General features: G+C 42.2%; 1 protein-coding gene across 1 annotated transcript in view; it reads right to left on the minus strand.

Moving 5' to 3' along the window:
• Positions 1 to 538: 538 nt before the first annotated feature.
• The window catches only part of PUB49 (plant U-box 49), a 33,703-nt gene continuing 18,243 nt past the window's right edge, over positions 539 to 15,998 (minus strand). The window contains exons 6-11 of the mRNA XM_087377931.1: positions 14,316 to 14,391; positions 13,769 to 14,139; positions 13,345 to 13,601; positions 4,762 to 5,050; positions 1,092 to 1,202; positions 539 to 955 (exon numbers count right to left, since the gene is read on the minus strand). Of these exons, the coding sequence (XP_087234057.1) occupies positions 746 to 955; positions 1,092 to 1,202; positions 4,762 to 5,050; positions 13,345 to 13,601; positions 13,769 to 14,139; positions 14,316 to 14,391 (1,314 nt within the window). The 3' untranslated portion in view covers positions 539 to 745. The remainder of the gene's footprint in view (positions 956 to 1,091; positions 1,203 to 4,761; positions 5,051 to 13,344; positions 13,602 to 13,768; positions 14,140 to 14,315; positions 14,392 to 15,998) is intronic.

A 15,998-nucleotide genomic window follows, 5' to 3' on the forward strand; every position in this document is an offset into this window, starting at 1 on the left:
ATGAATCCAGGAACATGCCCAAAATCATCCTCTAATAGTGCAGTTTCAATCTCATGACAGTCACTCATAAGGTTGAAACCATAAGCTCCATCACACATAGCAGGGACTAGCTACTATGACATCCCCACTGACATCATGCACCCAACAATGGGTGTAGACTGTAGACCATAGTATAAACATATGCTTTCACACATACAAATCCACACACCCACACATAAGTGAGCATCCATTTATACAAAGGTCTTCGTACTGAGTTTCTGTCGGCACTCCAGATGTGAAGGGCAGACTCAGCCCTGAAAAAGGCTAGCACTAAAGTGGAAGGCTTAATAAAAAATTAGTCCATCTTCTCTTCCTTTAAGCTACAACTGCTTGTGCAGACTATACGATTTAATTTTAGTCTCTCCCAAACGTGCATCCAAGAAAAAAGATTATTAGACCATCTAGCTTAGAAGGGGTGAACAAAACGAAGAAGAAATACATTAACAGAAAACTAGTGGAAGGGACAGCGGGCAGAAGGAAGCAGAGCTCAATGTAACACTGCATAGGATTCAGGTACTTACAAAATTTCATTTGAAGCTTTCCATAGCATGAAATGAGACAAGACTAGTGTACATGGGACGGGGAAAGAGACCCTGGAATGCCCTGGTGTACTTTAAAAGTAAGTTAGTCGCGAGCAGTTTCATGTCAGCGCAATGTTGAACACAAACAATGCTTTTACATCAGAAAATGGCAGGACTAAAAGCAGCTACCAACCAGAGAAGTCCTTAAACTGTACTCCAGATGCAACCGATTTCCTTTTCTTTTTAGCACTTTCTTGAACAGCAGGTTGCAAACCTGGTAGTTCTTTCACAGGCTCTGATGTTTTCGAACTCGGAAGATACTTGCCCACTCCAAGGCCTGTTGCGATTAAGTTTGGATCTGAAATAGGATTGCTGTACCAAGTGCCAATCTTTTCCTGCAGCATCAAGCCAGCAAAAAGGAATCAGTTGTTTGAAGCTAAACTGAAGTGAACTAACCTTTTCGAGCAGTCTAGCAAGCAACAAACAAACAAGATTTGTCAATCACCTGAACTGGAGCCTAATGATACTTACCCTGTCCTCATCAAAGTCCTCCATTTCTGTTTTCTTCTCTTTCTCCTCATCCTCATCAGGTTCAGTGTAAGGATTCACAAAAACTGATACATGTAGAATTTTCATCTCTTCCTACACAAAGCAAAAAGAAAAAAAAAGAGAGCCAAAAACAGGGACCATATGACTTTAAACATAAGTCAATAAGCACCCTTCCCCCACCCCCCAAAAGAATGTGAAGATGGTCTGAGTTCAAAAATCACTCCTGACATACAAGAATCTTTGCATGCACATGTCTGCATGATGCACATATACATAAGCAAATGTCAACACTATTACATGTGTAATGTATGTAAAAATTGCACAACAGATGAGTGATGAGCTATCTTTTAAATCTGGATGTAGATTGGGATGTACATTCAAGTTTGTAATATGAATTCAGCCAGCAATTTGAAGTGAAAGGTGAGCTGCTTCTTGCTGCCTGCTCTGCCGCCTCCCTGCTAGCTCGTCCCCCCCAGTTGCTGCCTCTCTTCTCATCCCGCTTCCCCTCTCCCTGCTCACCATCTTCGTCTTCTGTCCCGCTCCCTTCCCAGCCTGCTTCGGCCTGGATCTCAGACTGTTTCTGTGCCTGTGCCAGCCCATTTTTGGCTGGTCTTCATCCTATTCTGCACAGCCTTCTCACAAGGGGCCCTTGCCCACCTTCTGCCCTGTATACCCCTGGACTCGCTGCCACCGGCCCCTCTGAGGGGTTCCTGGCAGCCAGGCAAGGGCATTCGATGCCCTTTCAGGGCTGCCACCGGCCCCTATTTTTGCCTATTTTAGGGCCTTTCCCTCTGATATTCTGCTGTGCCTGCTAAATGCAAGCAGACAAACCTCCCTCTCTCTGGCCCCCGCCCGCTGCTTCCTTTTTCCTTTTCCCTCTTCTTTCTCTTGCTAGTAGGCTATAGTTTTGTTTGAGAAAGGACTAGGGATTCAAAAGGTGACCTTTTAGTCTAGCCAAGAGGGGTTCACTTGGGAGCACCCTCAACCATCCCGATCTCCCTCTCTCCTGAGCAACAAACAATAGGTACAAAAAGCTATTCTCTCCCTTCAATAGTGGTGGCCTTATCCCCATGTGACGACAAGTTTGAGATTGGGTGCTCCAAACTCAGCAAGAACTATGTACTGTGGGACTAATGGATTATTGTGAATCATCCATGCTAGCAAGAGAATATGCAATCCCAAACTGCCTTTGTGTAGGTCGGGGCCCCCAACAAGGATTGCCATACACACTTGTTGAATACAGGACATAGCATTCAATCCAACTTGGCACTAGCATCCAGCCAGGGTCATATGGTCAGAATGAAATTGAATGATCCAAAGTAAATGATCTGATTATTTTAAAAAATTAAGGAGATTGTGATTCCGTCTTTTGAACAAGTATAGCTTCTTTGTTGCCTAATTAGCTGATAGGTCAACCTCAGAACGAGACACAACTATACACTTTGGGAAAGTCTCATCTTTCACAATATGGCATTGAAATCCGATCACCCACTCATTTTTCTCAATCATGGTTTTTATGTCGGTGCTTTTTATTATGTGTGACTGTTAGCATATTTTGCTTCCAAGTCCAGAGTATCCAGAAGGAACGTATTCAAAGGATCGGGGAATGATGAGGCAAGAGGGGGAGAGAGAGAGAGAGAGAGAGAGAGAGAAGAGAGGTTAACGTCCTCGGAAGATCTCACGGTCCTAAGGGACAAAGTACATCAAAAGAAGAACCTCGTACAAGCCTTTCTGGGCTCCAGGAAAGGGCACGCTAGGGCCCTTGCTGAGTGCTATGCTAAGCTAACTCAAAAACTCAAAGCTGAAAACTGAAAGCTCAAGATCCAAAACCTGGTGCCATGGTGGCTCTCCGGTGGGCTACAAAGATATCCTGGATCTACATCTTTCAAGCTGTCTCTCACTGTGGTCGAGGACGTGGTCTCCTCGACCTCTGCATTCCATGCAAGAATATCTGCTTTTTCTTTAGTGATTTGCTATGTGAACTCAGCATGTTTTCCTTGCATGGTTGCTTTCAAATCTGCCATTTCTTTCTTGAGCTTCTCATTCTCAGATTTCAGCTCATCAATGATCTTGCATCCCCCTTCCAGAGTCCCCTTGGTATCCTTAAATTGTATTATTTCAATGGACCCATGAGAGAGCTGCTATGATATGATTGAATTAAAGTCTGCTTGAGACCCTTCAGGATCTATGTGACAGGCAACCACTATTAACTTATAGTGATCCCCTTACATTCAGTGAAAGAAAATTATTACAAACTTACTATGTAGCGAGTACTTGTTGGGTTATCTTGTGCGCTAGTTTTAGTACCTTGTTCCGGACCTCTTTCAAGTAGCTTCCTCGCTTTTTGCTGACTGATCTAGCAGATTTTTCTAATTATTTTACAGTCCTCATAGTCTTCTCTGGTGTGTGCAGAGGCTCTACACCTTAGGAGGACATGCTGCTTGTTTTCTACCTCCCTTATGGGCAGATTTTGCTGGTCCTTTCTTCCCAAGGGATCCTAGACAAGATCTTAGGAGTACATGCTGCTTGTTTTCTACCTCCCCTATGGGCAGATTTTGCAGGTCCTTTCTTCCCTAGGGATCCTGGGTCTTGCCCATCTGCCCCTTTCCACCTCGAGATCATATGAATTGGTTCTGATTTTGCAGATTAGATGCCTTTGAATATCGATGTCATGCACGAGGTTAATTTCTTGTTTGTAGAAATGTATTGTTGCCCCGGGGTTTTGCCATAGTTTCTGTAGCATGGTACCTCATGATGCATGGATGACTCTCCTGAACAAATTTGATTTAAAAAGATTGTCAAAGCAGAGGATTGGAGGATTGTAGAGCAGCAGCACATATCCGGCCAGAGGAAAGGGTTTTAATACAAATAAAGGTTCACCAAAGGGCAGCATGAATCGCCCAACTTTGTAGAATTCATGGGTTTCCCAATAGGTTTCATATAAACAGGATGCATCTAGAAAGATTCCAAGCATAAGAAGATACCCCTTTACTAGACACACATCAAATGAAGGCAGGCTTTTCCTCTTACTCCAGCCACCAGATCGTCATTCTGGATGCAACTTCTCCAGATTTGAATACAAGATCGTCATTCTAGATGCAATTTCTCCGGATTTGAATACCAGATCATCATTCTATGCAATTTCTCTGGCAGATATGTGGAATCAAGTTGGCAGACTTAGTCCAAACTTGACACATGCGACACGAAAGAACAGCAGGTTGCAGATATGCAGCATGAAGCGCAAAACCAAAAGCTCACATTGCAAAGAACCAAACAAATAGAAGGAGAAAAGATCGAAATAAAATCCAAATGATAAAATGGGAAAGGATCCAAATGGTAGTTAAATTTATTAACGGGCAAAAAGGGGGGAGGGGGAGACCCAATTACCACGTATCATGAAGATGATCTGGGAAACACTAATATGGGTGCACATGGCCCTCCTAAAACTAAACCTTGATCAGTAGTCAAAGGTAAGCAGCTGGTATAAAGAATAAGGTCATGCCAAAGAACCAGACCTGTATGATTAGCCACATGAGCAACATGCAAAGCTTCCATGCTTGCACACACTAACAGATTGGATTTGAGTCAAATGATTGCAGACCATTTAAATAAAACGAGCAATGCTTTGAGCCTTGAGAGAACATTGGCATACCAAAGGTCGATCATCATCATCTACAGGAACTTTGTCCATGACTGAAAGTGCTTCGAGCCCCCCCACCACACGAGCAAAGACTGTGTGTTTGTAGTTAAGATGTGGTGCCGACTTGTACAGAATAAAAAATTGAGAGCGATTGGTATGAGGTCCACTGTTGGCCATACTAACAACGCCTCTTCCTGTATGTAGCCACTTTGAATTAAACTCATCCTTGAAAGGCTTTCCCCAAATGGACTCTCCCCCTTTTCCAGTTCCTGTTGGGTCACCACCTTGAATCATAAAATTCCTACACGCATAAAGATAGCTATTCAGCCACTCATTTCAATAATTTGGCATTCCTTGCCTCCATTTGCAAAGCATAAAACAGGTATCCATGATCCAATCAACTTGATAAGTAAGTTACATCACTCCAAAGAAGTGAAGACAAGAAGTTGAACATGGGTGCAACATCTACATATAAACATATAATAATATATGCCAACTTGATCCAATGGGAAATTTCCATGTAGATATATCACCCTTTTTAACATTAAATTACAGAGCTAAGAGCAACTGAAACACAAACACATCTACAAAAGCTGCAAAAAGAATGACTCGTAGATAAAGTTGAAACTAGAATTTAATGTTAGAGTAACAATGCTCTTCATGTTGTTGAACCTGCTCCTGCCCTCATCCTCCAAGCCTTAACCCTTCCTAGTCTATGGCTAGTATATGGACTGATACTATACACACACTGATGGTCATCTGGGTGAGCATGCAAGGATTCTCCAAAGCAACTACAACCAGGAGAGATACTTTTTTCAGAGTTTGGAGAGGATCTCTGTTCTTCCCCGAGTCTTCTTCAAAGTTGAGGTGGCATTTTCAGCCTCCACCTTGGATTTTTGTTAGTGGATTTTTGTTAGCTCCTTTTGAGCTGTTTTTTCTCTCATGCATGACATGATGTTGTTACGCTCAAGTTGAGGTAACATGACCTCAGAAGGGTCACTAGACATTTTCTTTTAAGGATCAATGTTTGTATTATATTTATTGGGCTTTATGTAAATGGTCAAAAGGATTAATGTCAAGGTCCTTGATGAGGGTGAAAAGGCATTGACTAGATGGGTCTAAGGCTATGGGTCTTAAATGCATTAAGTGTGTAAATGCGCCTAGGGGCAAGTGAGTTAATTGATATCCCAAGAGAGGGGTAGAAAAGATGCATTTAAGAGGTATCCTAGAAAATGACATGTGGTAGACTAGATCCATCTAGGGATTTGGGGCTTTGTGAATAGCATGCAGGAGCTTTTACGTGTGTGTGATTTTTGGGATGAGCTTGCTACCACAGAGATTTGGCTAGGTGGAACGATATTGTGCCTGCACCCGTGATTGACAATAGACTTAGATTGCTGGTTTATGTTGTATGTTTGCTGATCGTTATATTTGGCATCAGAGCCGAGTGATCGATGAAGGGATGTTTGGTTTACCGTAAGGGTGGACGGAAGAGTGTGGGAACAAATTGCACAGGTGCCGTTGTGGCGAATTCTTGGTAGTGTGTGACCAACTCCTGTCATCAAGATCAATCGCGCAACTGCTGTCACTAGACACATTTTCACATTACGTCAGCCTTAGCATGATCACGCCCACATGTTTCCCCACGTTCGTAGGCTTGGGTCAATCAAGGAGGGTTCTCATCGACGCTCGGTGGCTTTACTCGACTATGATTACCTTGTTGTGTTCACGCTAAGGGCAGATTACTTGATCCATCGCTGAGATTTGCTATGACTAGTAAGCAGTGAACCTCTACTGTCTGACGCGCACGTTATTGATGCTTGGAAGTTCTACGTTGCAAGTTGACAATTGGAGTAAGACGTTGGAATCATACTCAAGGAGGTATTTGACAACCAACGGAAGAAAGTTAATGAGCATTGTCGTCCGCTTTGACTACATAGTCTCTTCCGTTCAGTTATACATCACATGCGCTACCCAAGCACGTCTTGTGAACAAGTGGAACATTAAAAGGATTTGCTTTGTATTCACTACTGAACCGTACACTCTGAAGAGGGATAGGTGTATTAAGGAAGCTGCAGCGATAGCAAGTGTGAAGGTCAACTGTCCAATAAGTCACGTGATATTCAACTCTAAAGAGATAATACGGAAGTAAACATGGCATGATCTGAAAGTGAGAGCAGAAGCACTGTCTCTCTAGTCTAGCCAATGAAGCATATCCTCTAAATTTCTTATTTCCAGTTGATTTCAGATTTTACACAATTTAGTTTGTTTTTCACAAATGCCCGAAAAGTAACACTTTGTGAAGCAGTTTCCAATTTACAACAAGACATTCAGTTAATGATATATGATGTTTGTGCAATTGTGAAGTTGTAGTTGTTTGGATTATAGGAATTCCCTAGCATAGGGAGGTTGTGAAAGTTTGCATTTACAGTTTATATAGTGTGTATTAAAATCAATTAAAAAACCAATCAACCTAAATGGAAGTTGAAGAAGAAGCTTCTAGGGTGGACCCCGTAGAATCGAAGTCCGGCCGACCCCGCAGGTGTCACGCCCAGCGGGCCATATACTGTCTAGTAGAATAGCATTATTGGAGGATGCATTGCAACAGATTAACAATTGCAAGCAAATGTAGGGCAATCCGAGCTCAGAAAAATGGTTCATAGCATGTCTACTAGACCATCTCATAAAGAGAAAGGTAAGGCTTCAATGGAGCCTGAAACCAGTGTTCATACAGTCGAGCCTAAGAGGGATAAGGTGCCTAATATTGCCAATTATAGGCCAAAAAAGTGTTATGATCGGATGTCTGACCGTAGTTCTGATATCATAGAGACCTGGTTACACAAATGGGATGAGGCCTTCGCCATTTGTGAAATCGGGAATGATATGAAGAAAATCTGCGAGGCCACCCACATGTTTAATGAGGCAACAAATAGATGGTGGATTAAACAGCAGAAAGATGGAGTGGCATCCACTACTTGGGAGGGGTTTAAAAAAGAATTTAGAAAACATTTCTTACCTCCTCACGAAGCATCCCGAGTTTGGGATCAATATAGAAACCTTCATCATAGAAATTTATCAGTGGTGGCTGAATACACTGATAAGTTCAGAGAAAGTGTAATGAAAGTTTATGAACCTCTACTTCAGTCGATGCAGGTAAAAGATTTTATCTTTGAACTGAATGATCATATCAAGATGGAAGTTTGGACTAAGTATGCGAGCACACTAGATGAAGCAATTGCTATAGCCCTAAACTATGAGGATGCCAAAGGAAACAGACCAAGTGGGTTTGTGCAGATTGGGACTCGGTATGAGTACCCGAAGAAAACTAGGTTTAAGAAGAAGTGGATTAGCAAAGGAAGTACCTCACAGCCTAGTGGCCAAGCTAAGCAAGGGAAGCTAGTTGAGACTCCTTCTAGACCAAGTACCACCATTGGAGTGAAAAGAAAAGTAATACCAATGGCAGCCCGGGCTTGGTCGAAGTCTTCTTTAAACCCAGAGCAAAGAGAAAAAGCGAGGAGAGAAGGCTTGTGTTTTTTATGCCTTCAGCCTCATCAGTGGAAAGATTATCCACGAAACAAGGATCGTCGGATGGCTCAGATGGTGATCTCAGAATGCGACGTGGAAATGGAGGAAAGTCCCAGAGCAGAACAGATGCGAATTCAACTAGCGGGATCTTCTCAAAGGTCAGTACCTGTTTTATTATGTATGTCTGTTGCTAAGCTAGTAAACAATGCACCTGATAGTATCCTATCAGAGCCCATAGCAATGGGGTATACAGTCTTTAAGGATACGGAGTTAATTAAGATAAAGGGACAAGTTGCCAATCATGATGTCCTTGTGTTGTTTGACTCAGCGTCAACACACAATGTAATTAACTCCAAGCTTGTAAAGAGGTTGAAATTAAAGATTAACCCATCTGACTATGCATATACAGTCAGGATGGCAGACGGAAGTTCAATTGAAGTATGGGCCCAAAGGGTTACCCAGTTCGAACTTCGAATTCAGGACTATGCAGAGAAGCTTGATTTCGAAATGACAAAGCTTGCTCACACAGATATAGCCCTAGGTAAGGCTTGGCATTCTAGAAAGAATCCAATCATAGATTGGAAAAAGCACATTTATCGGTTCAAGATGAATGATGTGCTGTATGTTTTACGAGGTAAAAAAGATATACCTCAAGGACCGTTGGTTTCCATAATGGAAGGTCCAAAAACTCAAGAAGCATTTTTGTTTCTTTATAGAGCATCGGTAGAGGCAATTGATGGTGTCCTTCGACTAGCACTGATGTTGCCCAAGATGGGGAGATGGCCAAGTTGGTTGATCAAATAGCAGAGGACTTATCTGATTGGTTTAGGGATGAGTTGCCTTATGGGTTACCTCCAGAGCGGAATGTTCAGCATAAGATTGAACTAATCCCGAGGGCAGGCCTCCCTATAGATTGAGTTTTATCGAAGAAGCGGAGGTGCGAAGACAACAGGAAGAATACCTTAAGCTGGGGCAGATTCAACCAAGTTTCTCACCTTTTGCTTCACCAGTGATATTAAAGAAAAAGAAAGACGATACTTTTCGCCTCTATATAGATTACAGAGCATTGAATAATATCACTGTTAAGCACAGGTATCCGATGGCTTGGATCGATGATTTGCTAGATGCATTGCATGCGGCCATAATTTTCAGCAAGATAGATCTTAAGTGTAGTCACCATCAGATCCGTATTAGAGCTGAGGATGTGCATAAAACCGCTTTTAGAAATAGGTTTCAACATTATGAGTTTTTGGTAATGCCGTTTGGACTTACCAATGCTCTAGCTACATTCGTCATGCTTATGAACGATTTACTACGCCCGTATATCGAGAAGTTTGTAGTACATTTTATTAATGACATTCTTGTTTTCAATAAAAGTATTGCTGAGCATTATGAACACTTGAGAATAGTGTTCAGTACTTTGAAGAAAGCAAGTCTCTATGTAAATAAAAAGAAAACTGTATTGTGTATGGTAAGACTTGAATATTTAGGATTCATTATTACTCCCGAGGGGTAGAAATGGATCCAAAGAAAGTGGCCGAGATACTCACTTGGCCTATCCCTCAGAGTTTGACCGCTTTGCGATCATTCTTGGGATTTGTCTAATTTTATCGAAGGCATATCAAAGGGTATTCCGAGATAGTATCGCCATTGACTGATCTGACTTCAGATAAAGTACCTTTTATATGGGGACAGAATCAACAGGAAAATTTTAACACCATAAAACAAGATGTGGTCTCAAGACCAATGTTAAAAATCATTGATCCCCAGAAACCGTTTTTCATTCAAACCAATGTAAGTGGCATTGTGGTAGGAGCAGTTCTCCTCCAAGAGGGAAGGCCAGTAGCCTTTGAAAGCAAGAAGCTTTCTCACTCTTAATGAAATTGGCCAACTCATGAATTGTTGTTATCCATGCTTTGAAAACATGAAGACATTATTTATATGGATCAGAGTTTTATGTTGATGTTGATTTGATATTGATGTTGATGTTGATCATGATACTCTGAAACATTTTTGTAGGCAACCTGAGTTGAGAAGCCGCCAAGCTAGGTGGGCAGAACTCCTGCAGGAGTTTAACTTGACGAATTGGTACCAAAGAGGGAATGATAATAAAGTTGCTGATGCGTTGTCACCCATTATGCATAATATGAGTTTCACGGTATTAGAGAGTGCTCTAATGACCGAGATAAGAGAAACTCAAAAGGTGGATGAGTTCGTCCAAAGCCTTTGGCCTAAGGCTCATGTATTTAAACCCAGGGAAAAGGGTGACCTGGCATTCAGAAAAGGCCAAACTTATCATAAGAGATGGTATGCTGAAAAGAAATGGCAAGGTAGTAGTACCTAATCAGTACAGAGTCATTCAACAATGCCATGATAACCCATGTGTGGGACATCCAGGAGTCGAGAAAACGTATGATCTCGTGAAGCGAGATTTCTTTTGGCCAAAATTAAAAAACATATTCATGAATATGTGACACGTTTTTCGTGTCAAGTAAGGCAGAGCGGGTGAAGCCACCTAGACTTTTACAGCCTTTGAAAATACCACTAGGTAGGTGGGAGAGCATTTCCATGGACTTTATTGTAGGTCTGCCTACGACACAAGGTGGATATGATTCTATCCTTGGGTAGTTAATCGTCTTACCAAGATGGCTCACTTCATTCCAACTAGAGAGTCTGTTAGTGCCCCGCAAGTGACCGATTTGTTTATTAAACATATATTTCATCTGCATGGATTACCCAAATCCATAGTGTCAGACAGGGATGTTAAATTTACCAGTCATTTTTGGACTGCAATGTTTGAGACACTAAGGACTACGTTGGGAATGAGTAGTGGGGATCATCCAGAAACAGATGGTCAGACGGAAATAGTCAACCTTTGACTGCAGGAGAGTGTGCTAAGTTATCACCCCAATATTGTGGGCCGTGGTTAATTCTAAAAAGAATACGCAATGTGGCCTATAAATTAGAATGACCATAGGATTGTAAGGTGCACCCATTATTTCATGTTTCTCGTTTAAATAAATTTTTGCATGCAGGTGACTCACTAATCGAGGGTGCTAATTTGTTTCAGGAGAGAGAGGATAATGCAAGGCGCAAACCAACAAGGATCCTGGACCGAGGAACAATGCAAGTATGCAATCGAAAGATACCCACGGTGTTGGTTGCATGGCATGGTTTACCTCTATTAGAAGCTACTTGGAAATCCATATACCAGTTACATAGAGTGTTCCCAAACTTTATCATCGAGGACGCTAATGCCTGAAGAGGGAAGGAATGTTACACTCAAGTTGAGGTAACCATAGTTGGGTCCGTACGCGCATGGTTGGCGAACCATACACGTATGAAATAAATTTTCCTCATAGGATTTGGCTAGGTGGAACAATACTGTGATTGCACCCGTGATTGACAATAGACTTAGATTGCTGGTTTCTGACCCGTGATTGACAATAGACCTAGATTGCTGGTTTTTATTGTACGTTTGCTGATCGTTATAGATGTATTCCCGCATTTGAGCTTGCTCTTGCAGCTTTCATTCATACTTAATGGAGTAATCTTTTTGGGGGGAAAAAGGCCTTCAAAATGGGGCCGTCGAGGCCTGTGAGTTTTAAGGTTTTTCTTTTTTTTAATAGGGGAAGGGGACGGGTGTGTGTCCTAAGTCACCTAGGACAGTCCTAACCTAAGACCTCTAGGCCTTGTGGTTAGCCTAACCTAATCCAACCGTGACTAACGCTAACCCCAAGTTAGTTTGACCTAGCCTAATCCAACTAACCTGACTAGACCAACTCTAAACCTAACCTGGACCTGCTAACCTAACCCGGCTAACCTAAAAAAACATGAACTGACCTAACTAAACCAAACGGACTAACCTAGAGTGAGCCTAATCTTAGGAATTAGGGAGACTAAGGCCTGCAGCTACGGAGAGGTGATGGAACAGCGACGAAACAGCGGCGGTGCACGACGGACGGCAGCGCCACGTGGTCACGCATGGTTTCAGAAATTGGAATGCTTGCTTTCCTGGTTCATGGCAAGCTTCAGAGCAGTGCGCGCAGAATGTTGCCCGCTAGCTGACACTTGGGCTGCGACTGATGTTGACACTCGGGGGAGCGCATGTAGGTTGTAGGCTGCTGTTTGAGAACGTCGATGGCTGGAGCTTGTAGCAACACGACGTCACCGCAATCACCAGAACATCTCGCTAGTGGATGGAGGTCGGGGTCAATTTGTCTGTGGTAGTGGCGCTGGTAAAAGCAGCCAGTGTTGGCGCTTGTTTCCAAAGTTGGTCTTCAGGCGCTATGTCTGTAGTTGATCATTGTCCATCGCTTGAGTTTGCTGCTGTCTTCTTGCGGTTGTCCTCCATCTATAACGCTTGCAGTCGGAATGTTGGCAGTGGCATAGCAGCTGTTGGGATTCGGAGTGAAGAGTAACAGGGGTGGAAGCAAAGGTGCAAGAGTCGGAGCCCTGATACCAATGTAGAAAAGGGGGTAGGGGCAGGTTAAAGAAGGGGGATAGAAGAGCGAAAGGGAGAGGGAATGAGTGGGAGCAGGAAGGAGAAGGGGTGTGTGTGTGTGTGTGTGTGTGTGTGTGTGTGTGTGTGTGTGTGTGTGTGTGTGTGTGTGAGAGAGAGACACAGAGAGAGAGAGAGAGAGAGAGAGAGAGAGAGAGAGAATAGCCTGCAAGGAGGAGAAAGGAGGGAGAGTGGATAGGATTAGATGTCACATCCAAAGGTGGGTTCTTATATAGTACTCCTTATCCCCTTTGACCTCTCTATCTTGCAAACACCCCCAAGTACTAATAATCCTAACCACCAATAACTTGGCCAACTTTTGGCCTTCATTACACTCATAGCCATCTATCTACCACCATCTAAGACACTTCTCACTGACCTAGTTAAGGAACCTTGAATGATTTCAGATATACAGTCGTGCCCTTCTCTTTGGCACAACATATCACTGCATTAATCTAACAATTTGAAAACAAAACAGGAATGTTTGCAGATATCAAGAGGCCAACTAAAGCTTTACAAAAAAGATCTGGTCTAACAGAAAGATCTGGTCTAACAGTAGGTCTGCAAACCTGATGTTCCGATGAAAGATTACTCCATCGTAATAACCTCTTTCACATAGTGTAAGGAAATTTTCACATGTTCGAGGTGCTATGTCACAGTGCAATTCCAAGTTCAAGTCACCATGGGTGCAATGAAGGCGCACATAACCTTTCTTTTTAGGATTTTTCTCTACTTGTACGTATTCAAAGTCATTCTTAGTCACTGGATCAAAAACTGTTGAGGTGAATGACCTAGATGCCTTTCCAGAAGTGTATTGACTTTTGACCTGGCACAGAAACCACAAATTTAGCATGCGGTCAACTTTAAGCTGGATAAGGTGTGAGATGACAGTGAAACCAGCTATGGATGAAAACAAATCCTCCCCCCCACCCACCATCCAGCCCCTCTCCCTTTCTCTATTAGCTAGAAAAGCTGATTCAATCTGATACCAACCATTTTAGCATTCACAGGTGTACGTTCTCCTGCCATGTGAGCTGCAGCACGAGCTACAATATTTTCACGTGAAGCTGATTTAGCAGCTGCAGCACTTCTCCCATAAACAGAGGCTGAAGCTGTATCAACAATACTTGGTGCCAAAGCAGTCTTGTTTTCTTCAGCCTTGGCATCTATTTCCCCTGGCATTTCTTCTTTGGCCTTCTGGAGCACAGCTAAAGCAGCAGCACGTTCAGTTTGTGCTTTTCCACCGCCACCCCCAAGCCTGCCAGCTTCTTTCGCCTTTTCTGTACCAAGCTCCCGCAGCATAGCTTTGCCATCTCCAGAGAGATTTATGTTGTAAGCTGGATCCTCCCTTAGTTTATTCAATTCTGCTTATAATATATAATAGAAAGTATGACTCAATTATTTGGTGAGCTTTACCGGTATAACACACACAAAAAAACGATTATCACAAGCAGCACTGTCTTCATTGGATTTAAAAACAGATTTCACAGAAAAAATTCCGCCAGAATCACAGTGCTTTTACTCGAGGAAAAAAACAAACCTTCATCATCAACCTTAAGATCCTGTTTGACATGATCGAATGTTGTCAAAACCTTTTCCATAACTGAGTTAGGATCCTGTAAGAAATGCCAGGCTTAAATCAACAACAGAGGACAAATGTAATCTCTAAATGAATCCAGGAATATGCCCAAACTCATCCTCTAAAAACAAAACAAAATGAACAGTTTTAACTTCATGACAACCACCCAAAAATTAAAACTATATATAAACGCCAGCATGCATAGGACATCCCCACAATGTCATCATCGCCCAACGGTGGGTGTAGACCATAGTATAAAACTTAGCCTCACACCAACACACAGGAGCATTTATTTATACAAAGGTCTTTGTACTCAGTTCTGTCGGGTCAAACTGAAAGATAGCAACAGAAAAAGTTCTCAATGACCAATGGAACATACACAATACAAAACAAGGTTAACATCAAGGACACGATGGAGCCATGCAACAAGATTAATTTCTTGGACAAGGCAGACCAATAGCTTTCTGCTTCCAAACTACTTTGACAACCAATATAATTTGATTGATTAGTTAGCATGAACTCTGCACGATGACATATAACCAGGCTACATGAGAGAATATCGTGCTAGCTCAGTTTTAGAAGTTTTTAGTTTTCACCCACAAACTTGCCACCAGTTAAGCAGAGGCATTGCTCCCAGTACAAATATTGCTAATAGATCTATAAAGGAGAATTGATGATAACTCTACATGGTATTCCTACGTCATTCAAACCTAAAAAGTGCATGTCATACTTGCAATGTCATGTAAATAAACCCAATTGATTTGAGAAAGTAGTAAGATTGTGCCCTCTAAGCATCATATCCTCTAAATGTTTAGTCATGAACACCTTTGCAACAATCACCTTGTGTTGTTGTTCATTGCACATGATTGACTATACTATCAGGTATCTAAGAGCTGGTTGTGTTTTTGACATGGCAGGACACATGCTAGGGGCATGCTAAAGAAGGTACGAGAATGGATCCTAGGAAGGACACGTTTAATTATTATGCCTATCATTCTGGCTATGATGCCAATCATGTTTAATTATTATGCCTATCATGCTGGTTATGATGCTTATCATGTTGCCAGCCAATAAGGAGGATATCTATCAGGATCCCAAGGTGAAGATGTTATGCCCTTGTTATATACATGCATCCACATGGTATGAAAGCTCTATGATGGAATCATTACAATAAGGGATCAACACCCACAATTGTAATCCCAAGAGGATGACCAAACGAATAAAACATTCACAGTCGTAAGTATGTCCTTACCTAAGGTTGGCCAAACTACTTCAAGTACACTTCCAATTTTTGAGCTAATATTCACTGTTTTTAAAGCAAAATCCTAATTTTCCATTTAAGCCTTAATCGAGTGATAACTGAGAAACAAAACCTTAAACATAAGCACCCATGTGAAGACAGCACACAAGGCCTATAACTAGCCCTTTACATTAAATACACACATGCACGGTGGCTATACCTACCATTCAACTACAGGCTCCTAGTCTTGAGCCACCTATCCACCTGCTCATGGCTGCTCTACCCTTGCTTCCCTGCTGCTCTAATCCTGGTAACAACAGCTGATGCAAGCATATCTACCTGCGCTACTTCTTCCGCCCATCATTGCTGCAAACCACCTATCTTTGGAGAATATTGCTTGCTGC

This window comes from Dipteris shenzhenensis, chromosome 1 (genome assembly GCF_047967505.1).
Source record: "Dipteris shenzhenensis isolate YYH24624 ecotype China chromosome 1, Dip_SZ_1.0, whole genome shotgun sequence".
Classification (NCBI taxonomy): domain Eukaryota; kingdom Viridiplantae; phylum Streptophyta; class Polypodiopsida; order Gleicheniales; family Dipteridaceae; genus Dipteris; species Dipteris shenzhenensis.